Consider the following 17,989-nt stretch of genomic DNA (forward strand, 5'->3'; position numbering starts at 1 on the left):
CTGGCTTGTCCCTTAGTAATTCCTTTTGTACTCACCATACTCAATGAGCTTGTTATGTCTTGAAGAAATATTGGGAGATGAAATGGCACTCACCTTCACCTTCATCTTCACTCTCATGGCTTTTCTTGGCACGACTGGTGGGTGGGCTGGTCACACTGACGTGCTGGAGGTTACAGATCAATGGATGAGAGGAGGTGACAAACAAGTCGAACAGATGCTAATTTCTGTTGCCTTTTTTAGCTCGACACCACACTGAAGAAAAATCTAGACACTTTTTTTGTTTATCAGAGAGATGCTGCCTGCTTTGATGACCTGAAAGAAACAAACGTTTGAAAAGAAAAGTTTGTTCGGGAACTTTTGACACCCACTGAAAACAGAAAGTCTTTGAATAAAACAAGGACGTAGAAGTCCAATGCAGTTAGCTCTAATGCATTTAGTAGTTTCACAAAAAAAAAAAACGATAGAGGCTTCATTTGATTTGATCCCACTTTGGTGTCTGCTTAATTCATCCACACACAGAAACTCCCGCCGAGAGCACGGGAATGTTTCCAGATCCACCAGGTGAGTTGAGCGACATGCGGCGTTCACCTGTCTGTTACGCGTCGAGTGTTGTGGTATGCTTCAAACTGAGCCCAGCTGCTGCAGTGCACAGCCGCCAATATCAAATGCTTTCACTTCTACAGTTCATGTTTTCCTCAGACTAATCAAGTCTCATGTGCACGCAGGTAAATTATCTTCCAGGTTGTGTGCATAAAGTGAACAGAAAATATGTGTTTACCTTGTTTTCTGTAATAAATACAATATGAAGTCTTATGAAAGCAGTTTATTTCATCTCAAGTAATGGAAAAGAAGAAAGCACTCAGAAATGCACGATTTGTCTTCAGTATATACTCCTGCTGTTCTCACAGAACCTCTGCTGTCCTCCCATGTTCAAGTACTAGAAAATAGAATAGTCTGCAGCCTGCACACAGCACTGCCTGAGACATAGACTGCACATTACACATGGACAGAGGTTAACATTCACTTGGGAATGCAAGCAGCTTATATTTTCATTCTGATCTGCTCCTTTTTATTTTGTTTGTTGCACAGTACAAAGATCTGTGATCTCGTCTAAGAAAATAGTCCACTCTCAAATAGCTGCAGTGCCAGAGAGGATATCCAACATTAACACCTAGTTCAGAAATAACAACAACGGAAAATACATGAAGAACATTCATAATTAGAGCTTGTGATCAACCCGAGAGGAAAGTCTGGGGTCAAAGAAGTGTGTCGGCATTTATATCATCTGCAGTTTGGTTGTTGGGGACAGTCTGTGTAAAACGAAGAGTTTAACACAAGCCTTTATGCTTCCCGTCTTGTAATTACATGTAAAAATCATGGTGCAGCTGGTACAGACAGACAACCACGTGGGGGTTTCGAAATTTGTGCCTAATTTGTGATTCTGTCAGCTGGGTTAGCGCTGTAACACCTTGAAGTTGGAGTGGACTAAATAATACTGAGGAGTTCGCTTTGGCCTTGCAACGTAGAGATTCCTGGCCGAGCAAGTCAGTAGCACCACAAATCCCTGGTTGCTTCACGAGAAGTTGTCCTTGAGCTCTGTGCAAAGTGCTGTACAGTTATGTATCCATTATGGAGAAACGTGTGGAAGAGGACCTTAATTCCTTCCTGCCTCTCCAAATAGGGCATGTGCTGATAGCTCTGCTAGCATTTAAGGTGTTTCTTGCTGGTCATGTCGTTCCAGATGCGGTGCATCTCCTCTGGGGAGATCTGGTGCACGGTGACCACCCTGCGGTAGCGACAGAGGCTGTAGGCCATCTTCCAGTGGTTGAAGCCGCTGTTCTGAAAGGGGTGGATGCCCAGCTTACGGAGGCACACACCAACGTACACGTCCTCCAGGTGCAGAAGCCTGGTGTGCAAGGAGGTTTTGTATATGAGCTCAGCCACGTCCGCTGAGAAGACATAGCCAGTGCCAGAGCAGAAGGGCGGGTACTTGCTGTCAGGGTAGAGATCCCTGGGCATGTACCACTTGCTGCGCATGTCTCTGATTGGCCCACCGTTGATCACGTAGCCTGTGAAATATCTCCTCCTGGGCTTGGTGGTGGGCTTCAGGAGGTTGTAGATGAGGTTCTCCATGTTGACAAAGATGTCGCTGTCTGTCTTGAGAACATACTGAGCCTTAGGGCAGAAGGTTGCCAGCCAGCGCATGCCCATCAGTGTCTTAAGCGTCAGGTTGTGGTACGAGTCAATAAAATCCTCCACTACAATGTCATGAAAGATCTGACTCTCCTGCTCCACCATCTGGTTGAGGACGGCGTCAGTGCTTCGGCCCAGCAGGAAAAGCGTGACCACGCGCACCTCTGGAAATGTGGTCTCGTCACCCCATGTCTCTCTGATGGCCTGACGAGCATCAAATTCCTTGTGGGTGGTGCTGATCAGGATGACGAGGAAGGGGGGCTCTGCCTCACACTTTTTGGCCTCGTTGATGAGATAGCCAAAGTCGTGAGGGTTGAGCGAGCGCGTGCGGATGTTGCTGAAAGTGGAGTTCTTGTTCAATTTGGGCGACTTGTGTAGTGGGATAGTCATCTGGCCCACGTAGGAAGTGGAGGGGCGTGATACACTCAGGTACCACAGAGCACTGGCCCAGCATACCACGGTCAGCAAGTATAAACACGAGACCTTAGAAGGCATCGCTGTTCACTCGGTTGGCGTTACCATTGGCAGCAGAGTTGGAAATGTTGAGGCCACGCCTCCATGGGTTGCCTTACATCTGGCAGCGCTGCTTGAGGCTGCCTCTGCAACACGGCTGACATTAATTTCAGATAACAGACTATCTGTTGTCTAGTGCTGGTGTTGTGATTGAAAAGGAGAACTGTACTGATTTCTTATCATGTCCACGGCCTTACTGAGTCCCATCGCAGCTCGTTGGAAGGGTTTCCATTCTGTGACAGCGTCTGAAAGAAATGGAAAAAAGGAGAAAAATCATAACCACATAATGAATCAGAAGTAAGATAAGCATTTTGACTGGAGGTGCAACACAGAGCACGCTGTATTTCATATTCTCGAAGAAGCATTTAACAGCACTTTTTATTCCCTATTGCATTACAGGCCATAAAGTTACCCTGGGTAACAGCCTATCATTCTATCACTGAGTTTGATGAGAGCCCTACAGGGTGAAGAAAGTGAATATCTGAGGGAACAATGGGGCCTACTCCGTCTCCAATCTGCATCCGATTCTGTTTGCAAATGCTGTTCATTTCTCCTTTATCCCAGGTGAAGCAAACACCAGCTGAAAAATCAGAGCTACCGCAGCAGTTTGAGAGTAGGAGAAGGAGACGGGGAGGGATCAAGGCAGGGAAGGTGAAACGATCTCAGGGGAAAAGAGTAATATCCACTTCCTCTCTTTCCCAGGTTCTCACTCTCTCACCACATCCCATCTCACCTCAATGTCAGACTGAGCTCGGCATGTGGGTTTAACACATTTTACTCTGTAATGAGCCTACTTTGTTAGCTGGACAGGCTCTGATTAAGAACTTTTGGAATCACCTCTTTAATTGACCTATGAGAACAAATTGAACTGAAAGTATGACACATTTATAAGATTCTTATGCATTTAGACGTCGGCTTGCCTTAAGAGGCAGTGATTGGTGAGCACCTCACGGGCTGTTTGGTGTCTGAAAGCCAAAGTAAATTTAATCCGTCTTTCCAAACAGACTTTCATTTGCTCCAGACATAATCTCTTATGATGCGACAGCAGCTCTGCTCTGTTCTTACCGATCATGCACAACTGATTATGAACCAAAAGAGAAAAGAAAAAAAGTGGTACAAATCCAATTAACGACGACAAAGATTCCTGTGGTACTTTATTCATTCAAAGATGGAAGCACTGTGATAAGAGTGGCTCATTTTAAAACATTTTTTAAATTTTTTTTTTAAATCAGCCAATAGATTTTGTTGTGTCTTGAGGGATACGATGGTTTTCTCATCAGGACATTTTTTTGTTCCTCCAATCTCCTCCTCCTCCTGAAGTAAAGCATCAATCTTATGGTCTGGTAGAAGCCATCTCATCATGGCTGCTTTTTCACATCTTCTCCTTCTTCATCATTCTCTCCTGCTCTGCTTCAGTGGATGCTTGATCCATCTTTATACATCTCACTACCTCCTTCCCCCGCCTCTTTTTGGCTTTTTTATTGTTTTTGTCTGGTTTTAAGTTCCCCATACCCTCCTGCTTCTTTCCTTTACAGAACTATCTTTACCTTCCTTCCATGCCCTTTTTTATTGGTTTTGTCCTCAACGTAATGGCAGCTTCCAGTGTTATCAGTCCACCTAGGCACTCCATCTTCCCTTCAATCACTAAGTCCTCATCGCCTTTCCTCGGCCTTGCTTCCCTTTCTTCCTGCACCGTGGCTTGTTTTCACCTCCAGGAGATTTTATTGGAATCATAATCCTGCAAAACTTCATTGCACTCATTTTTGTGCCGTCCAGAGTAACTAATATCCGTCTTTGGCAATGCACCTCACGAAATCCTGAGACCCCACTTCCACTTGGTGTAAATCGAAAGGCATGTACTGTATATCATTTCATGCCGTCGTGTCACTTTCAATCACATTAGAACTCAGCAGACGCCCTCTGCAGAATACGTTTCACACCAAGGAGAATGTCATGACTTGGAACAGCAGATTTTAATTGTGGTCATAGAGTTCCTGCCAACAGAAATATTCTGGTGGGCCAGTGTTAATTTGTGTTAGCATGAGCTACTTTAGCGTGGCAAGAACAGACCATACATTCTACTGCTTCTGCTGACTTGTTGCCATATAAGGGATCTAGGATAATATTACAGAATACAGTTTTTTTTTTAATTACTTTTATGGCTTCTGACAAAAGAAACTAATATTCAGATGTTATTTGACACTGCTGAATTGTTAATCCTGCAGCTATTTATTTTGCTTATGTGTGAATATACACTCAGTCGTCAGTTAATTAGGTCTTCCAAGCTTAAACTGCTGGAGTTTATTCAAGGTGTTGATTTAACAGTATGATCATTTTGGAGGATGTAATCTGAGGTTCTTCACTTATCAATAAGTGTTTCTGTCATTCAGCACTAAAGTGCTGATTTAAATAAAATGGTTAAAGTACAAAATGATAAATCTGCACTTGTAAAGCATCTTTTAATTCAGTTACTGAACGTTTACAATTTTACAACATGTTTTTCAGTCATTTCATATGTAGTCTGAACACACTGTAGCTAATCACATTTAGCGTACAATTAATACTGGAACAATAAAACGTCAAGTTTGATGGGTTTTTTGACTACACTAAACTCACATTTCAATAAAACAACAACTTAAATGTGTGGAACAGCAAACAAGGACACCCCCCCAAAAAAACACTGCTGTCATGTGTAACCAGATTCTGTCGACCAACGTAAGACAATGAAGAGTCAAGTGTCCAAAGGTTTACAATTTATTTAGAACCAAGCTCATGAGAGGGAGGAGTCAGAGGTTGCCACCCACCACTGGGACCTTAAATAGATAAAACACCAAGTCAGTAACAGGGAATAAATAAACTCCATACAGAGAGTGCAAACCACATACATATCTCAGGTTCACAAATGACACCACTGCAAGCATTACACCTAAATTCAAACATGGCGCTCAATAACTACTAATGGCTACCCACAAGTCAATTGTCACACAAAAAGGCCCAGTAGTAGGTGCACACAGTGGCTACAGCCTGCAGTCCCCAGTAACTGGCAAAGTTCATTAACATTAAAACAGTTAAGAAAGCATTACTTTATTAAGTTTAATCCTAGTACTATGTTTAAAAAAGGCAAAGGCCACCACAAATCACCATGAAGCAGAAACTACGACGACTGGACCTCAGGCTGAGCCACTCGGGGAAGGCAGAAGGTGTGCAGCATTCCAGCACAGGTCGGCCGCCCTGGCCTGGACAAACAAACAAAACTAACACAAGACAAACCAAATAAACACAGCAAAACTCATATGGAAGGAGACCGGAGCTTAAGGCTGTTCTGGCTCCATGACGGCACTCAACTAACCACAACACTTAGCTCTTGTTAAAGCAAAAGCACATAAATTACTCAAAGCAAACCAGAAAACTCAGCTGCACACCATCCACCTTACCCACTGCTGACACAAAGGAGACCAAGGCCGCGGGCTCTCAACAGGCCCAGCTTTTAAAGGTTCCTCTTCTTCTCCCCATGAACCCAGTATTTCACAGCAGCAAATCCCATAGCTCCCCCATTGTCCTGGCCCCATTATTGCACCCTTGCTCCCATCCAGTCCATCCGGTTACACATGTATTTTCAAGGATTTGGTGAATAGTTCCACTCCATGTTACTAAAACATTTACATTTTTATCACTCTGGACTAGAGACACGTGGGACTTGAATAAACATCAATCTACAATTTTAGCTGGTCCCTTCCCAAGAGAGCAGTTTACCAGAGAAAAACCCTCACATAAAACTTACTATAGTGACTAAATTAATTGCTCTAATGTGCACTACTAAAGGATCACTGCAAGTTGACTCTTTGTCAGGTCGTGGCCGCAAGATAAATTTAATAAAATTCCTGCTGATAGCACAACATCGCTATCATAAAACCCTGTGGTTGTTCTGCTCTCATTTCGCACCACAAAAGAAGTTCAAGTGAATTGCAGCCAACAGTTGAAGGACTCCTCTGGGCATGTGAGGAAAAATAGCTGTGCTTTGAATAATAATGTCGCAATATCATAAATCCTGCTCACATTATTTTATAGCCAGATTTTAGGTGAGGTGAAAAAAAAAAGGAAAAGAAAAAAGCCTTGTGATATTCAAACTGTGAACTTTTATCTTTCTGCGCAGCCATTGTGAGGTGAAATTACTGGATTTACCATGGTCTTTAAGTGTCTGTAACTAATAAGGAGAAAAATGAGAAAAGCTCCCTTTTGCATTTTGCCTTCCCTTTGTGCCCTTGTGGTAGCTCATCATTATCTCATCTAATGTAAGGTCACCACAGTTCAGGTTAGGCAAGTCAGAACTCTAAGATGTGTTGTGACGTGACAGGAAATAAGAATATGAATGCAAAGATTAAGAATTGACTTAGAATTGGATACAAGTCACACTGCTCATAATGCACAATGACAGCCCTGTTGATAAAAGCACGCTAATAACTCAAACACTCACTGCAGTGTAAACATGTATTAAAATGAAAATCAGACAAAACGAAATTACAGTTATTTTTCAACACCCATTAACAAGACTAACTGCTCAGAATCCGCTCGTCCAAATTGGTTGCCATGACAGCATGGTGAGACAGAAGGAATGAAAGAGTGAGCAAAGGAGAAACTGGTAGGAAATGTTGAGGAGAAGAAATGCAGTCAGTTTAATGCATGCGAGCATTAAGTGCTTAAGTGTTTTGAACGTATCCCCCCTCATGGGAAGGCAATTTAGCAGCCAGTGCTGAACTCCTCTGCACCGCTTGCTGCTCCATTACTCCCCACATTGACTCCATATTATGATCAACTTCACGTGGCAGAGACGTCGGCCTTTAAATTGCTTTGCAACGTCAAACGCTTGACTATTTTGATAAGGTAATATTTCAGGCGAAAGTGCCCAACATCTTAAGTGTGTTTTTGAATGTCAAAGCATTCTCATAAACTCGGTGGGCCTGTTAGAGTCATACAAATCCTAAAAAGTAACAGTCAAATGGACCCAACTGAGGTCTTGAGTTCAACAGTATCTTTGATTTCACTCATATCACAAAGGTCTTTGTCAGGGTATAATTTTTTGCACTTCCTCCACAAGCTTCTTTCTAAAAGGTGCTGATGCAGAACTAGAAACTTCAAATGTTAACAGTGTCTGAAGGTGCCTTTGACAGTTCCTCTGAAATTGACCTGATGTTGTCGGGGGGGGTGAATTCTACGAAAAAGTCACCACTCTCTTGTTCCTGTTTAACTGCGAAACCTACATTTTGCAATAGTAGCGTGTTGTTGTGTCTAATTGTTGTTCTCTTAATACTAACTGGCTAAATTTCTACACTGCAGCCAGTCAATATCAACCCTCAGTGGCTCAGACTCAGAGAGTCTGCCAACTGTAAGGTTGATGGTTCAGTCTCCGGCTTCGCTCATTCCACATGCCGACTCTTTCTGAATACACGTTAGTCTCCTGGGCAACACAGTGAAACCCTCATTGCCCTTGATGCATTTATTGGTGTGTCATATGTATGTATGATGAGTGGGATAAAAAACTCTGTATAGACAAGAAAGTGTGTGCGAATGTGTGAGAATGGGTGAATGCGGCTTGTTGACTTTGAGTGGTCAACAAGCCGTTGAAAAGCATCAAGTAAATGCAGTCCATTCAATGTTAGTATTTTTCAAACTGAAGACAGCTCTATTTGTAGCATTACCTGTAGAATGTCCCCACCTTTGGTCTTAATCAAGCTTCAAATATAACTGGATCCTATAATCCCAATCATGCCCTTTCATGGAATCTCTTCCGCCTGCCGAAAGTCTCTAATGCTTCAAACCAGCAACAAGAGCAAGCAGCGACAGAAAGCCTGGCGCTGTCTCCTCTAAAAAGCACTGAACCGCATCACAATGACCCGTCCAACTTCCAGCTAGGACATATAATGTGCAAAATGACATAACTATGCAGAGCAGAAGGGAGGACTGGTCAATATAATATTCAATAGTGGAAACCCAAAGACCTTGCAGATAAAGTGTTCAGACTGAAATAACCTGGGTTTCCTTTGATTTTTATCACATGGATCGTTTGCACCTTTTATTCAGCATTTCAGCTTTGAGAATCTAAAAATAAGTCGCATCAACACATTTACTTTTACACACTTTTACTCCTCAACAGTGAGTGGTCTCACTCATACAAATCCATGAACAAAACAAGCTGGCTGTGTGTTACACACCGACAAGAGAAGCGGACTTTCTGTGTCGTCTCCCAGATCTAGCTCGGGCCGTCACAGTGTCTGCAGATTTATAATACAGTGGTATTGACGAGTGCACTTTCTTCATATTCTGGACTTTAATATATATACAAGCAGTGAATACTAAATAAAATCAATAATCTTCAGTTTTGACAAAGGACATCACGTGGCAGAGGCTGCTGGGTGGAACCTGGATATGTCACAGCAAAGATCTCCCGGCCCTCTCTAACCTCACCGGCTCCCCCCCTCGAGCTTCAGTTCGGGGTATGCTGAGGCAAACAAGTGTGAGCCGATGCCTGGGCCTTTCATCATTTCCCTTTCCTGCAACAGAAAGCTGTTGCCAGCGACCGGGCTGAGTCTGATGACTGTCATTGCGAGATGGGCTCCCTGCGGTTTAATTGTACCCCTAGGAAGTGTATCCGCATGGATAGTGCTTCCCAGGAACGCTTCCTCTGGTGAAAACACAGGGAGTTTGGAGGGAGAGGCCCTCACTGATCCTTTCAAAATCATAAAAATGAGGAATGGTGAGGAGCGCTTTGCCACAAAAGGCCATTATAGACATTTTCAAAACAGTATTCTTCACGATTCCCCTCCCAAACCCAGGAGGTTGATTTTTCTGAGCCAAAATTACTGCTGGGTAAATAATCTCACCTCTCCTTAGCCATGATTACAATGATGCAATCAGTGTGACATCATTTCAGATATTTTCAAAGGCTGTTGTAGTTACACAGGCAGCATTATGCTACAACCTACAGGGATCAAAGCATCAACTGCTCACGTCCAAGTAACAGACATTCAAATCCTCGGTGTCTGGATCCATGTATTGGCCTGCAGTTGCAAAATATTTCGTCATCAGCCCTGGTTTGCAGGGGTCCATGTGTCAGCTGAAGTTTGATACTGCGTGGACCGTCCAAATACAGAGTGCCATCTGTGAGTGTGTAAGCCAGGGAAGAGCGCATGCTCATTTCATGCCCCATTTCATGTGAAATGTGTCGTCATGCACACACCAGACTGCAGTTTGTACAGGATCATGGGCAGTACTCCGTGCCCTTCTCCAGCGGGTGATCCCATTATGCAGCTCCAGCACTGGTTACTTCTTACTGATTACTTAATTAAGACCAGCAGGCTCCACAAATTATACAGAAAGAAAAAACTAATTAATTTTATATTATATCATATTTCTGGTTGGGGTCACAGGAACATTTAAAAGAAGAGTATCATCAATCAGCTACGTTGCCTTTACAATCAAGTGACCTCTATGAGGCAGTGCAAAAAGCTCGAAGGCTACAGAAATGTGGGAGGTTCGGTCTCGTTTAATGTTGCACCCAATAATTGACTGCCGCCATTAGTGCAGCGTGGATTGACTTTGCTCGCAGGGTGGGGGGCAAGGCTGTGGGTATGTGAGTCAGTGAGGGAGCCAGGCAGCACAGAAGTGGAAAACAGACTGCAGCGTGGGTCTGTGCTGCTTTGGAGGCACATGTGTAGAAAGAGACGAGCTCGCGGGGCAGACACATCTGAAGGTAAATAAATCATATTTCGATCTCTGGGCTGACATCTTACATTCTCACTGCCTGCTTCCATATTACACATCTAATGATTGACAGAGGAAAACAGAAAGCCGCCTCCATCAGTTGTGGTTGTTATGACTGCTGAATCAAAGAATGCTGTCAGAATGTTCACTTCTTTACAATGCAGCATTATGATGTGGTAATAGTATCTGAAAGCGAGGCATGGCCTGTAAATAGCATTCAACACAAAAAAAAATACACAAGTGGATAATGGATACAAAAAAAAAATTGACTCCAATGACTCTCGTGAGTGTGATATTTTATTAGAATGTGTCTGTATGCTTTATGATTGCAAAGCAAACTGCTTGCCTGAGGGGAGCAACTCAAACACCCTTACCCTCAAAACAAAACAGACTTCAAGGCCAGCGAGCATGAACACGGCAGGATCTGAGTAATGTGCCACTGTGTTTGAGTGATAGATTTCAAGGTTTTTTTGCAGATCACATATTCACGATTTTAATTAAAAAACATCAAATATGCACACATTTTTCTCACCGATGCTGACATGGGCGGTCTCTGGCCCAAAGCTCAACACCTTATCTCGAGCTCCTGCTGCTCAGGTGGTAATAAGCTTAACAGAGGATTTATAATTGTCACCGGTTAAGACTGAAATGAAAGTTCAGTATTTGATCCCATTTTCCTCCAATTTTCTGTAGAGTCTAAAACCCATTATGTCAACTTCCAAACATTCATGAACAGGAATAATGCATAAGGACATCAGCAGCTACAGCCAAACCGGTTTGCATCCCAACTGAAATGAAAGAGGCACAGTTAGACTCTACTTTTGTTTGCTGCACAATAAAACGACTCAATGATTGTTGAGGAGCAGCACAACCAATCACGTAATCAGTATTGCTGGACACAAGCTGGACACTGGGCTGAGCGGGAGCCTCTGAATGCAAAGCAGCTTAGGAATGACAGAGGAAATGGGATATCAATAGCAGCCAACAGATTTGGCTGCTGTGCAGAAGCCTGATGCTCCATCCCCACTTCAGAGTCCAAACTGTGCAAGGGCATATCAGTTTATAGCCAAGCGATGCAAAAACAATTCTTGGAGAACTGACACTTGCTGAAAAGGACATCATAGTGCTTCCGCAAACTTTGTCAAAGTCAATTTGGTTTTCTGAACTACCTGAAACTTCCCAGACAACACTTTGTGTTGATCTGCTCCTCCAACTTTCACACGGCTACATGATAAATACTTTATTTATCCCAAAGGGAAATTCCATGTGAAAATTCTTACCAGGTCTTACACTTCAGATGAACGGCAGCATATCACACGTGATTACTTAACAAAAACTAGACCAGAATGCAGAAGCAGAGAGTGAAAAACTAAGTCCACCCCATCTATTAGGAACTGGACACATTGTTGAGTCCACCATGAACTCCTCTGTATGCCAAAGTATTCTAGAGTCAAAATATGGGGCCCATCTGTCCGATAGCTAAAGCCTGGCCCAGAGAGGGTCATCAACAGGACAACGATCCCAAACACAGCAGCAAATCTACAACAGAATGCCTGAAAAAGAAAAGAATCATGGGATGTCGTTAATCACACACTGCTTCTAATACACTGCTTCATAATGTTTCATATCAAGCCCTTGGAAAGGGTGATATTCTTTATCATGTCCTGATACCTTAAACTTTAGAATCAAACGTGCACTTTCTTTTTACATGACTGTATATGCAGGATAAAAAAAACAGAAAGCAGAGAATAATGTCCAAGTGTTGTGGTGCAAGTGGGTGTATAAGCAAAGGAAATGGACAAATAGACATCATAACAGACTTGAGATAAACAAGCCATGTGGTTCATTTTGCAGTCTCTCATTACTCGTCATTGCAGAGGTTGTCAGAGGAAGCTTTCACTGCAAACATCTTCAGCCAGCTCTCCACACCAGCTAGACCTGTGCCCTGAATGCTAAACTCCCTTATAAATTGTACATGACAACTTGATTCATGCAGGTAATACATTTCACTGTCCGACTGGGTGACATTGGCTCTGCGACATGCCCGCTCAGTGCTGGGCAGGTTGAGTGGGGACAGGGTTCGAAGACGACACATGAATTATGGCCGCACCTCTGATGCATACTCAGCACTCAAAATTAAACATTGAGGCAGCAGCTGTGAGCTCTAATGCGGAGAGGATAAAATTCAAGGATTTTCTGTTCATAAAAGGGGTAAAAGGACAGATATGGAAGAGTAAGGTGGGAATAACCTTCAGAGGTGTGGCTGTAAAAGTCAGACATAATAGTATTGATGAAGAGAGTCAGATGTAGCCACGAGAGAGCGTGGGCAGCCTATAACGCTGGTCGCTTATTAAAACTTTTACATTATCCAGCCCACAGTTTTGCTGAGCACACACTCTCTGCACTTTTACACTGCTCTGGTACATACTCACATGAGCCCCTGCTTTGGGTGCTTCCACTTGATGATTCAAAGATGATTACAGGTCAACTGGGCTCAGTAACATCTGTACAAAATAAGCCCCTGGTTAAAATATCAACATACCCACATCAAACTAGCCTTCCATTGATTTTCCTTTACTTATCCCACACTGGATGGCAGGAGCAACATATCCCCAGAACCCTTCTTCCCTACAAGACCCAAAACATCAGAACCTGCTAATGTGCTGAAACCACCTCAAGTGAGAGTCCCTCTCAGATGACCGAGCTCCACACCTTTGAGATCTCTGCCCTAATCTACCGCTGAATCCGTCTGTGCTCAAGCTTTCATTCCAAAAGGTTTTGAGATAATGTTCCACCTAAATTCACCCATTTTCCAAGTATCTTATGATCAGTTTGTCCGAAACCTTATGTCTTGGTGTCCCTTCAAAACCAATCTGACAGTTCAGTGATGTGGTAAATCCTGCAGTTTTATGTCCAAAGTCATCACGGGGGTCTAATGATGAAATAAAACGGTCCATTTATTTTAATTTAGCTGCACCACCCTCAGTCCCTACTCTCAGTGTTAAAGGGGCCACTGCGGCTGACAGAGCGTCACGCAGTCATCTTGGCGACTTAAAGTTATGAACCCAGCTGCATATTGGTTGAAGATAAAAAAAGAAAATAAAACATTTCCATCTGGAGCAGGTGTTCACTGCAGGTCATTTACCACATGCATTTATAAGCACAAACCAACTACAGCCAGCATGAGATAGTATCGGCAAACAAAAGTTTCAAACAGAATGAATTAATTTCTAATTTAGCTGCTTAAATTGTTAGACAGGGTTTATAACTGAAACCTATTTCAAGTCCAAATCCAAGGATCCTCTCAGATGATGTTAGTGAAGAAATTACAGCATCCTTCTGTTTACAATGCAGCGGTTATGTAATGCCTTACACTAAAGAGACAATCGAGTGAGAAGACCTGGTAAGTCCTCTTTACTTTCCACATACAGTCCACTCAACGCTGTGCACTGAAATTATGGTAGTTTATAGACCTGACAACAGAATATTTTACGCTCTGCGTAAAACTCACCTTGGAAAGAGTTAATTTTCAGTCATGTCGGGCAATCTTTGACTCGCATATCTCAAAACATGCAGAGGAACCTTTGGTTAGTACTCACAAATAAACCAAGAATGACAGCAGCCTGTGGCGGAAGCAAGTATCTGACAAGCCTATGTATCTCTGGGTAGACTCTCACAGTGTTTCTTTGTATTTCTATTTTGCTTTCAGTGCATCCATCAGTATAGCTGTAAATCTGCCATTCATAATATGTAAGTGCACAATATTCTGGAAGAAAAACGTCCATCAAAGGCACCAAATTCAAACCACAGATGCAGACACACGCGCGGCAAACACAAAAGAAGAAATAATAACAAGCGAGAGACGGTTGGAGAGATTCAGACACACGGCTCCAAATGATCTTTTTGGGAGATGGAGGAATTCGTATTACCGTTGTGAGTGATCACTTCTCTCCCATCATGCTCCGCTGTTCGAATGGCAGCAGTTTCTGCGAGGACAAAAAGGCCCCCCCATCTACCAGGCACTTAGCGATGTGAGCTGCATGCCAATTACGCCATTCATGTGAAGTGTTTCAATCCAAAAAAGATGATCCGACCGTCAACTGACAAAGAAATGGCCACTTCACCTGGTGATGGATTGGAGGATTTTTTTTTTTGAATAAGTGATGTTCCATTCTAGACATAAATGGGTAATTTAAATACTTAGCATTCAAAATTGGATCACATCTGAGTACACCACCGCCTCTACTTAAAGAAAGATGAATGATCATTTGGGCATTATTTTCCAAAGAAAAGCTGCAATTAAGGAGTGGTTCTGCCTAAAACAGCCTTATTAGTTCATTTTACTGCTGGCTGCTGCTCGTCTTACCTTCCTGCTGAACTTCCTGCTGGCTGGTAAGATGATTCAATTAATATTTTGACATAAGATCTTAATAACAAGCATCAAGGTCAGGCATGCATTGGTTAATCGTGTCTTTACTGATATATAGCCAGCGTCCATCACTAAAGACTTAAAGTAAAAATTGTACAAAACACAAAACATGCTTCTTTATAGAAGTAAAGCACAAATACGTACAAAGTAAGTATGCACAGTGTTCTGAGTGTGTGATGGATTGTGCTGTAGCTTTGCAACATTAAAAGATCAGCTTACCAGAAGGAGTTTTGCTCTGCTGCCAACAATAAGCACTAAAACAAATCTGCACACAGACAGAAAAACTTCTGTGCATAAGTTTTAGTCGAAAAGTCCCCCCTGCAAGCTCTAATACAATGCAGCTAATTGACGTCTTGACTCGTGAACAGACACACACATTATTCACTCCAGCTAATTCACTTATGAAAACATCTGGAAGGAGCTGAGGGGGGTCGGAGCATTAGCACCAGCCCTTACTGTAACATACTGAGTAGTCCACCACTGTTCCTCCACCCATCTGCTGAGGCCGAGCCTCTATCAGGGGGCGAGGAGTTATCAGGAACATCATCTCAACGCTAGCAGACAGGTACAGCATGGAATACGCTCAACGTGCCCCCGTTGTACTGCAGGTCGCAGACAACCGCACCTGTCTAGATAACACATAGAACTCTGGGCTGCAGCGATAATGTTGGGGGAGAACACACACGGTGTGAAAAGCGGAGACAATGCAGGCAAAATAGAAGTTGGTTCTTAACAGAATTCTGCTCACATGCAGATATCTTCCCGTGACTCTTTAGATGTCAAAAGCAAAGTGGTTTTATATTTTAAGTCAGAAGTTTTCAAAGTGGGAGGCAGGCCTCCTCAGGGGGGCTTCTAACAGCTTCAGGGGAGGCTTAGTGAATGGAAGTGGAGAAATATTATATTAGGCATTGAGAATTTTCTCAAAAAGAGAACATATAGAATATTATACGTGGGCAATGTTCGGGTAAAGACAGTTATAAAAATACAATGAGAAAATACAATTTTAGAGGCAAATAAACACAAACAACCGCAGACTCAAAGCAGCCACAGAAACACAAAATTACCACGAAAGAGTTAAAAAAAACCTCAAAGACACAAAACAGCCGCCATGAGACTAAAACAGCCACAGACAGGCAATATTACCACGATCAAATACTTAAAGACAACAAAGACGCTAATTAACCACAATAGAGACATAAATCTACCAAAAATTACAACATAACAACTGACAAAGAGCTCAAGTCAACCACCAACTGCTAAGAGACACTAAACAACAACCAAGAGACTCCGAATATCCACAGAGACAGAAAGTCCATAAAGAGAAGACTGGCCAGCAATAACTGCCTAAGAGGCTCAAAATTACCACTTTTCACGACTTTTGTTCTCTTGTTTCAAAGAGATGAGTGTATTCTGTGCATAGTCTGTGAAATCAAACTAAATAATCCTTAGCTTCCCATAAGCATCTAAGGATGGATTATGGGGGGGGGGCATCTTATTCCACTTTGAGCTGACAGAGCCGCTGTTGGTGGCCTTGTTGAACTCAGGAGCTGAGCGGATGCCAGGTGGAGGGTCCAGTGGTAATTACCTCGTGTCCCAGTCTGAATACAAGATGCACACATATACAAATATCCACACATCTGCACAAAAGAAAAAACCCACACACCACTGCTGATGGTAGCAAAGGATGAGGACATGCAGCTTCAGCGCTCCTTCCAGTAAATAACACCCCACCTGCAGAGAGCCACTGGGAACAGCACACACACGGTGTGTTTTCCAAAGCTGATGTCTGCACCGACTTGGTGACTGTGACCAGGTAGAGTGCGTTTTGGGGATAAATGAATTTGGGCACACAGGCGTCGAAGGTGCTCACCGCCGAGCCACGGGTGACAAATTAATCCCGACAAAGTGCTCTGCGAGGCCGTGTTTACACACATGCCCAAATCTATCGAAATCCCCGGCGGAATCAAACAGGGTTCAGTTTTTAAGGGTTTATTTAAGCAAAGTGATAATTACCTGCCACCAAAAACGATTAAAGCTGAAATCTGTAATCAGCTTATGTTGTCTGCTAATTCATTTTGAAAGCATGCAAGTACAAGCTGAAAATTAGATGCTAATTGAATGTACAGGTATCTGACAGACTGAATTAAAAGATGCAAACTGCTTATCTTAACACCTTGTTGGTTAAACAGCTTCAGCTGCTTGAGAATTATGAAGCTGACAGCAAAAATAAGAATATAACTATCATTAAACTTAACCAGAAGTTATGCAGAAGTTAAGAAAGTGATGGAAAGGCAATAATCGGGGCTTGTTTTTGTCTTTGGGATGTTTTACTGTTCATAGGAAGATGTGTTTAGCACATTTTAAGACCTTGGAAAGGACCAGATGATTTTTTTCATCCTGATACATAAAGCCTTAGGGAAAACAAACAAACAAAAAACTGAGGACCCACGAACAACAACATGCATGCATAAACCTCACTCTCCTGCAGGAAACCACAGCGGGTATTTGAGCTGCTGGGGTGTGAGTGTGTGGATGGCGTGATAGCTCGCGGTTCGGCTGCGCACAGCTGCCTCAGGCCCTCTGCGGTGAGGCTGCTACCTCCAGCCAGCGTGAGGTCCAGTCAGAGGCCCCGCTGCTCAGAGTGCCTTCCAGTAAATAAATGATTTCACCTGTCAGAGATGCTCAACTTCATCTTAACACAGCAGAAAGTCTTTGACTTAGCCTTTCTGTGTGTGTGTGTATGAGAGCTGGGGATACTGTTAGCAGAGTTCGCCTTCAACCCAAGTCCTGACAGATATACACACTCTGGTATTATCATTCGGCCTGCCTGTCACAGACAATTTAGCTTAAAAAACACACGTATCAGCCCTTACAGTTACACACAAGCAGCGCAGGCGGCAGGTTCTCTAAACTTTTGACCTCTGGCAAGCTCAGATGTGCTGACTAAAGAAGTATTCAGAGAGGAAATATCAACCACAAACTGTGCTTAATATTTGAGATCAAATAGTTTGGAAAGAAATTAAAATATAAATGAGAAAAAAAAAAAACCAGACGGAAGAGCATGTTGCAGTGAAGTAGGTTAACGAACAACAGGTC

General features: G+C 42.9%; 1 protein-coding gene across 1 annotated transcript in view; it reads right to left on the minus strand.

The window, feature by feature from the left end:
* Nucleotides 1-801: 801 nt before the first annotated feature.
* LOC142391371 (beta-1,3-galactosyltransferase 1-like) overlaps nt 802-17,989 on the minus strand; it is a 115,589-nt gene continuing 98,401 nt past the window's right edge. Inside the window, exon 3 of the mRNA XM_075477142.1 lies at nt 802-2,951. Within this exon, the coding sequence (XP_075333257.1) occupies nt 1,702-2,688 (987 nt within the window). The 5' untranslated portion in view covers nt 2,689-2,951 and the 3' untranslated portion in view covers nt 802-1,701. The remainder of the gene's footprint in view (nt 2,952-17,989) is intronic.

This window comes from Odontesthes bonariensis, chromosome 11 (assembly GCF_027942865.1).
Source record: "Odontesthes bonariensis isolate fOdoBon6 chromosome 11, fOdoBon6.hap1, whole genome shotgun sequence".
Taxonomy (NCBI): Eukaryota; Metazoa; Chordata; class Actinopteri; order Atheriniformes; family Atherinopsidae; genus Odontesthes; species Odontesthes bonariensis.